The 8,835-nt window shown below is 41.9% G+C and overlaps 1 protein-coding gene across 1 annotated transcript; it reads left to right on the top strand.

The window, feature by feature from the left end:
* Positions 1-2,098: 2,098 nt before the first annotated feature.
* LOC311145371 (b(0,+)-type amino acid transporter 1-like) lies at positions 2,099-5,665 on the top strand (the record flags this gene model as incomplete). The annotated part of the gene is made up of 6 exons (XM_084181594.1): positions 2,099-2,800; positions 4,525-4,658; positions 4,747-4,876; positions 4,991-5,115; positions 5,209-5,296; positions 5,435-5,665. 6 exons carry the CDS (start codon positions 2,099-2,101, stop codon positions 5,663-5,665), a joined length of 1,410 nt encoding a protein of 469 aa, XP_084037720.1.
* Between the last annotated feature and the right edge of the window lie 3,170 nt (positions 5,666-8,835).

Here is an 8,835-nt window from a genome sequence, read left to right as displayed (position 1 = left end):
TGTGCCTGCATCTTTTCAGTATCTACTGTATTTTCAATAATGCAGCATGCTTTACTCCAAGGCACAGGGAAGCATAACATGCCCTACTTTAACTGTGTCACTGACACAGACAAAAAGCGGTATTCCTTGGCTCCTATTGATGGTTTAGTTTAGGACCAACTCGATTGATAACAAAGTGAAACATCATACATTTTAGCGAACCATCCTACCTCTGACCTATTTGAGGTATTACTACTGTTCCAGAATGGTTGAAATTATGGAATATGGGTATACATATTCCTGGTACGTTTCTTTCTTCTTTAGTAGATTAAAGCTGACAGCACTGATCAAGTACTCAGCCCCAATCTAGTAATAGTTAACTGATGTAATTGTAGGTGTGACCTTGTCCTATATAGACAAAACATTTATGCCTCGCCCCAGTTTGGACCTCGATGTTGGTAAAAAATATCTGTTGAGAATAGATCTACTACCACGTCTCAGGATGGCAGCTGAAACACAGAAACTCAGCTTGAAGCGTGAAGTGGGGCTTATTGGTGCGATCTCATTCATTGCCGGGACCATGATGGGATCTGGAATTTTTATGTCCCCTCAGTCTGTGTTGGTCAACATAGGAAGCCCAGGAGCCAGCCTGGTGATCTGGGCAGCCTGTGGCCTGCTGGCCACGTTGGGTTCCCTCTGCTATGCTGAACTGGGCACTGTCATTTCTGAATCTGGGGGAGAGTACATATATATTCTGCGGATATTTGGCCAAGTAGTTGCCTTCATGTTTGTCTTCAGCTTCGTCATTGTGATGAGACCTGCCAGTGCAACAGGGATAGCACTGAGCTTTGCTGAATATGCAGTGGCTCCTTTCTACCATGACTGTACCCCTCCAGAGCTGGTGGTCAAGTGTGTGGCTGCAGCAGGGATTGTGATGTTAGCCATTGTGAACAGTATGAATGTACGTCTGGCTATGTTCATTCAGGTATTTTCCATGGTGATCAAGCTGGTGGCCTTGGCAGTGATCATTATTGGAGGTGTGGTGCTGCTTTTCAAGGGGAACACTGAAAACTTTGAGGATTCCTTTAAAGGGACCAATGTGGAAATCAGTTCCATTGGGATTTCTCTTTATCAGGGGCTGTGGTCCTATGATGGCTGGAACACATTGAATTATGTCACAGAAGAACTAAAACGCCCTGAGGTAAGGAACAATTAAACCGTTTGATATTGTTTTGTCTGGATTTGTCTAGAGTGCTACAATTGTATGTTTTGCCTGGAGTAGGCAAAAACAGACCATTACATTTTTTGTACTACTGAGGTTACAGGCCACATGAAACAAACCAAAAATACAGAGTTTAGAATACACAGGAAAATCAACTGCACCAATACCTGACAAAAAGTCTACTTTATCGCATCCTGACAAAATGCTTTGATCTTTGGTCAATCCCACAGACAGCAATACTGTGTTCCCTTATCTAGATTGCATTTTATTTTACTGCTTCTTAAAAAAACAGCATTGTTGATTAAGTAAGCATTTCACTGTAATGTCTACACCTGTTGTATTCGGCGCATGTAGCAAATACAATTTGATTTGATAGACTGATCAGGATGGAAAGACAGTGTAACATACAGTATGTCTGCAGACCAACCTCATCAGCTAGGGGGCAAGTCTACACTCAAAAGACCACAGCTGTAATTTCTATATTCACATGGCTTCTGACAGCAATTGCAGGTGGCTTTATCACCAACACATATAACAACGGTGAGAGAGGTCAACCTTGGCCTTGATCTTTCCAACCCTCAGGGAAAGAAGGAGTTTCTACACCATCCAAAAACTTTTAAAGGAATTATCTAACTGTACGATGACATAGCAACCCCTTTTCTCACTCTCCTAGTCAATATTTAACAAATTCTTTATGTGAACCACTTTACAGCTATAAACAAAGATGACAAAACAATATGCTTTATTCAACCTGAGAAGTTAATATTAACTAAGGACTTTGCACCCAGCATCAAAGATTAGCCAGGTCTTTGTCATAATTGTTCTTGCCTAAAAGAAGAGATGATCTATCATTGACAACAGTTTCTCCTGTTGTTTGAATCAAATAGGGGTCTGGCCATGGCAAAAACAGAAACAGAGGGACTTCAACTGAAGCGCGAGTTGGGTTTAGTCAGTGCTGTGTCATTGGTAGCAGGAACCATGATTGGATCTGGTATATTCATGTCCCCTCAGTTTGTGCTGTCCTACATTGGAAGTCCAGGGGCAAGCCTGGTCATTTGGACACTGTCTGGCCTTGTAGCCATGCTGGGGGCACTCTCATATGCTGAGCTAGGAACCATTATTAAAGAATCAGGAGGGGACTTTATCTACATTCTTCGAATCTACGGACAGTTTCCTGCCTTCTTTGTGGCCTTCACCTTCCTGCTAGTGGTGAAGCCAGCGAGCATTGCAGCAATATCCCTCAGTTTTGCAGAATATGCAGTGGCACCTTTCTACCAAGACTGTTCTCCTCCTCAGCTAATAGTGAAGTGTGCTGCTGTTGTAGCGGTCATGGTTGTAGCCATGGCCAACATCTTGAATGTACGTTTAGCCATGAGAATTCAGGTGGTCTTCTTGGTGGCTAAGCTATTTGCACTGATGGTTATAGTAATTGGAGGGATAGTGATAATTGCACAGGGTAATGTTGCTGTACAACAAAACGCTTTTGATGGTACGAACTTGGGTGTGAGCTCCATAGGGATGGCTTTTTACCAAGGCCTCTGGTCCTATGCTGGCTGGTACAACTTGAACTATGTGACAGAAGAGTTGAAAAGACCTGAGGTAAAAATGCACAGTAATAAGTAATGTATTTCTTTACATGATCTTAAGGACTTACAGTTGAAGTCGGAAGTTTATATACACTTAGGTTGGAGACATTAAAACTCGTTTTTCAACCACTCCACAAATGTCTTGTTAACAAACTATAGTTTTGGCAAGTCGGTTAGGACATCTACTTTGTGCATTACACAAGTAATTTTTCCAACAATTGTTTACAGACAGATTATTTCACTTATAATTCACTGTATCACAATTCCAGTGGGTCAGAAGTTTACATACACTAAGTTGACTGTGCCTTTAAACAGCTTGGAAAATTCCAGAAAATGATGTTATGGCTTTAGAAGCTTCTGATAGTCTAATTGACATCATTTGAGTCAATTGAAGGTGTACCTGTGGATGTATTTCAAGGCCTACCTTCAAACTCAGTGCCTCTTTGCTTGACATCATGGGAAAATCAAAAGAAATCAGCCAAGACCTCAGAAAAGAAATTGTAGACCTCCACAAGTCTGGTTCATCCTTGGGAGCAATTTCCAAATGCCTGAAGGTACCACGTTCATCTGTACAAACAATAGTACGCAAGTATAAACACCGTGGGACCACGCAGCCGTCATACCGCTTAGGAAGGAGATGCGTTCTGTCTCCTAGAGATGAACGAACTTTGGTGTGAAAAGTGCAAATCAATCCCAGAACAACAGCAAAGGACCTTGTGAAGATGCTGGAGGAAACAGGTACAAAAGTATCTATATCCACACTAAAACGAGTCCTATATCGACATAACCTGAAAGGCCGCTCAGCAAGGAAGGAGCCACTGCTACAAAACCGCCATAAAAAAGCCAGACTACGGTTTGCAACTGCACATGGGGACAAAGATCGTACTTTTTGGAGAAATGTCCTCTGGTCTGATTAAACAAAAATACAACTGTTTGGCCATAATGACCATCATTATGTTTGGAGGAAAAAGGGGGACTTGCAAGCCGAAGAACACCATCCCATCCGTGAAGCACGGGGGTGGCAGCATCATGCAGTGGGGGTGTTTATCTGCAGGAGGGACTGGTGCACTTCACAAAATAGATGGCATCATGTGGAAGGAAAATTATGTGGATATATTGAAGCAACATCTCAAGACGTAAGTCAGGAAGTTAAAGCTTGGTCGCAAATGGGTCTTCCAAATGGACAATGACCCCAAGCATACTTCCAAAGTTGTGGCAAAATGGCTTAAGGACAACAAAGTCAAGGTATTGGAGTGGCCATCACAAAGCCCTGACCACAATCCTATAGAAAATGTGTGGGCAGACCTGAAAAAGCGTGTGCAAGCAAGGAGGCCTACAAATCTGACTCAGTTACACCAGCTCTGTCAGGAGGAATGGGGCAAAATTCACCCAACTTATTGTGGGAAGCTTGTGGAAGGCTACCCAAAATGTTTGACCCAAGTTAAACAATTTAAAGGCAATGCTACCAAATACTAATTGAGTGTATGTAAACTTCTGACCCACTGGGAATGTGATGAAATAAATAAAAGTTGAAATAAATCATTCTCTCTACTATTATTCTGACATTTCACATTTTTAAAATAAAGTGGTGATCCTAACTGACCTAAGACTGGGAATTTTTACTAGGATTAAATGTCAGGAATTGTGAAAAACTGAGTTTAAATATATTTGGCTAAGGTGTATGTAAACTTCCGACTTCAACTGTAACATATCTTTCTCCATCTTGCACCCTCTCAGGTAAATCTGCCCAGGGCAGTTATGATTGCCATCCCCATGGTAACCATGCTGTATCTACTAGTCAATGTGAGCTACCTGGCTGCCATGACGCCAAGAGAACTGATGTCGTCGAGTGCAGTGGCTGTCACCTGGGGGTGAGAGAGTTTGACTCCATCCACACACCTCTCTCTCATTTCTTTAAATTTGTGGTGAGCTGACAAATGACCTTGTTGTCGTCAACAGGAATAAGGTGCTCGGGAGCTGGGGATGGGTGATGTCTATCGCAGCCGCTTTGTCTGCTTTTGGCTCCCTGAATGGAACATTCTTTAGTGGTGGCCGGGTGTGCTTTGTGGCTGCAAGAGAGGGACACATGGTGAGAAACACATTCAAGAGACAGGCAATTTTAACAAAACCTTTTTTAAAGAAACTCTGGCATAATCTGATGTGTGTAGGTTCTTATGTCAACATGTTTTTTTCCCTTCCCCAGCCTGATATTCTAGCCATGGCCCATGTGAATCGACTGACCCCCTCTCCAGCCCTGATCTTCACCACGGCTATCTCACTCCTGGTTCTCATCCCTGGGGACTTTCAGAGCATTGTCAACTTCTTCAGGTAGTTTATGCTATGACTTTAAAATTGCTCAATACATTTACTTTTTTGTTGTTGCTTTATTTATCTTACATCCCTCTCCATTGATATTACCAGTTTCACTGCCTGGTTCTTCTATGCAATCACTCTGTCTGGGCTCCTCTACCTCAAGATCAAGAAACCTGAACTTCCCAGGCCATACAGGGTGAGTCTCATAAGATATGTAATTTCTACTTTTATTTATAAAGGTCTGAGTCCATTTGAAAAAGACATTGGTTTATAACAATTTCATTACCCCAATGGTCCCATCTGCTGTCCACACCTCTTGTGTTTGTGCAACCAGGTTCCCATTGTAATCCCCATCTTGGTCATCATCGCAGCAATTTTCCTTGTGCTGGCACCTATAATTGACAACCCCGCGATAGAGTACCTCTATGTCACCTTGTTTATCTTTAGTGGTGTTTTGGTTTATGTGCCCTTCATCCACTTCAAACTGTGCCCTGGACTGTTGGATAAAGTCACTGTGTTCCTGCAACTATTCCTAGAGGTGGCCCCAGCAGACAAGAATCTATGATTTATTTTACAGACTATACAGTGAGGGAAAAAAGTATTTGATCCCCTGCTGATTTTGTATGTTTGCCCACTGACAAAGAAATGATCAGTCTATAATTTTAATGGTAGGTTTATTTGAACAGTGAGAGACAGAATAACAACAAAAATCCAGAAAAACGCATGTCAAAAATGTTATAAATTGATTTGCATTTTAATGAGGGAAATAAGTATTTGACCCCCACTCAATCAGAAAGATTTCTGGCTCCCAGGTGTCTTTTATACAGGTAAAGAGCTGAGATTAGGAGCACACTCATAAAGGGAGTGCTCCTAATCTCAGCTTGTTACCTGTATAAAAGACACCTGTCCACAGAAGCAATCAATCAATCAGATTCCAAACTCTACACCATGGCCAAGACCAAAGAGCTCTCCAAGGATGTCAGGGACAAGATTGTAGACCTACACAAGGCTGGAATGGGCTACAAGACCATCGCCAAGCAGCTTGGTGAGAAGGTGACAACAGTTGGTGCGATTATTCGCAAATGGAAGAAACACAAAATAACTGTCAATCTCCCTCGGCCTGGGGTTCCATGCAAGATCTCACCTCGTGGAGTTGTAATGATCATGAGAACAGTGAGTAATCAGCCCAGAACTACACAATGTATGTCTGAGGACAATAAGATCTGCTGAGTAAAAATGGACAAAAAATAAGTTTGTCTCAGATTGGCACCACCATAACCTAATTGTGAATGACTTTTAAATAGTATGTACAGTGCCTTCAGAAAGTATTCATAACCCTTGACTTATTCCACATTTTGTTGTGTTACAACCTGAACTCAAAATGGATTAAATATATATTTTGGATTAAATATATATTTTTCTCACTCATCTACACACAATACCCCATAATGACAAAGTGAAAACATGTTTTTAGAAATGTTTACAAATGTATTGAAAATGAAATACAAAAATATCTAATTGACATAAGTATTCACACCCCTGAGTCAATACATGTTAGAATACCTTTTGGCAATGATTACAGCTGTGAGTCTTACTGGGTAAGTCTCTAAGAGCTTTGCACACTTGGATTGTACAATATTTGCACATTATTATTTTTAAAATTCTTCAAGCTCTGTGAAGACGGTTGTTGATCATTGCTAGACAGCCATTTTCAAGTCTTACCATAGATCTTCAAGCCGATTTAAGTCAAAACTGTAAATAGGCCCCTCAGGAACATTCAATGTCGTCTTAGTAAGCAACTCCAGTGCATTCGGAAAGTATTCAGACCCCTTCACTTTTTCCACATTTTGTTACGTTAAAGCCTTATTATAAAATGAATTAAATTGTTTTATTCCCTCATCATTCTACACACAATATCCCATAATGACGAAGATAAAAACAGTTTTTAAAATATTTTTGCAAATATATTAAAAATAAAAATAAACGGAAATATCACATTTACAAAAGTATTCAGACCCTTTACTCAGTACTTTTTTGAAACACCTTTGGCAGCGATCACAGCCTCAAGTCTTCTTGGGTATGATGCTTGGCACATCTGTAATTGGGGAGTTTCTCCCATTCTTCTCTGCAGATCCTCTCAAGCTCTGTCAGGTTGGATGGGGAGCGTCGCTGCACAGCTATTTTCAGGTTTCTCCAGAGATGTTCGATCGGGTTCAAGTCCAGGCTCTGGCTGGGCCACTCAAGGACATTCAGAGACCTGTCCCGAAGCCACTCCTGCATTGTCTTGACTGTGTGCTTAGGGTCATTGTCCTGTTGGAAGCTGAACCTTCGCCCCAGTCTGAGGTCCTGAGCACTCTGGAGCAGGTTTTCATCAAGGATCTCTCTGTACTTTGCTTCGTTCATCTTTCCCTCGATCCTGACTAGTCTCCCAGACCCTGCCGCTGAAAGAAATCCCCACAGTGTGATGCTGCCACCACCATGCTTCACCGTAGGGATGGTGCCAGGTTTCCTCCAGACGTGACGCTTGGCATTCAGGCCAAAGAGTTGAATCTTGGTTTCATCAGACCAGAGAATGTTGTTTCTCATGGTCTGAGAGTCCTTTAGGTGCCTTTTGGCAAACTCCAAGCGGGCTGTCATGTGCCTTTCACTGAGGAGTGGCTTCCATCTGGCCACTCTACCATAAAGACCTGATTGGAGGAGTGCTGCAGAGATGGTTGTCCTTCTGGAAGGTTCTCCCATCTCCACAGAGGAACTCTGGAGCTCTGTCAGAGTGACCATCGGGTTCTTGGTCACCTCACCTCCCTGATCAAGGCCCTTCTCCCCCGATTGCTCAGTTTGGCCGGGTGGCCAGCTCCAGGAAGAGTCTTGGTGGTTCCAAACGTCTTCCATTTAAGAATGATGGAGACCACTGTGTTCTTGGGGACCTTCAATGCTGCAGACATTTTTTGGTACCCTTCACCAGATCTGTGTCTCACCACAATTCTGTCTCGGAGCTCTATGGACAATTCCATTGAACTCATGGCTTGGTTTTTGCTCTGACATGCACTGTCAACTGTGGGACCTTTCAAAAAACCTGTTTTCGCTTTGTCATTATGGGTTATTGTGTGTAGATTGATGAGGGAAAAAAATAATTTAATCCATTTTAGAATAAGGCTGTAATGTAACAAAATGTGGAAGAAGTGAAGAGGTCAGAATACTTTCCGAATGCACTGTATATTTGGCCTTGTGTATTAGGTTATTGTCCTCCTGAAAGGTGAATTTGTCTCCCAGTGTCTGTTGGAAAGCAGACTAAACCAGGTTTTCCTTTAGGATTTTGCCTGTGTTTAGCTCTATTCCATTTCTTTTATCCTAAAAAACTCCCTTGCAGATGACAAGCATACACATAACATGATGCAGCCACCACCATGCTTGAAAATATGAAGAGTGGTACTCAGAGATGTTGTGTTGGATTTGCCCCAAACATAACGCTTTGTATTCAGGACATAAAGTTATTTCCTTTGCCACATTTTTTGCAGTTTTACTTTAGTGCCGTATTGCAAACAGGTTGCATGTTTTGGAATATTTTTTATTCTATACAGGCTTCCTTATTTTCACTCTGTCATTTAGGTTAGTATTGCAGAGTAACTACACTACAATGTTGTTGATCCATCCTCAGTTTTCTCCTAGCACAGCCATTAAACTCTGTAACTGTTTTAAAGTCACCATTGGTCTCATGGTGAAATCCCTGAGCGGTTT

The sequence above is a fragment of the Coregonus lavaretus genome, assembly GCF_964263955.1.
Source record: "Coregonus lavaretus genome assembly, chromosome: 18".
NCBI classification, from domain to species: domain Eukaryota; kingdom Metazoa; phylum Chordata; class Actinopteri; order Salmoniformes; family Salmonidae; genus Coregonus; species Coregonus lavaretus.
Note: the sequence above shows the minus strand (reverse complement) of the source record. Positions and strands in the feature narration are given on the sequence as shown.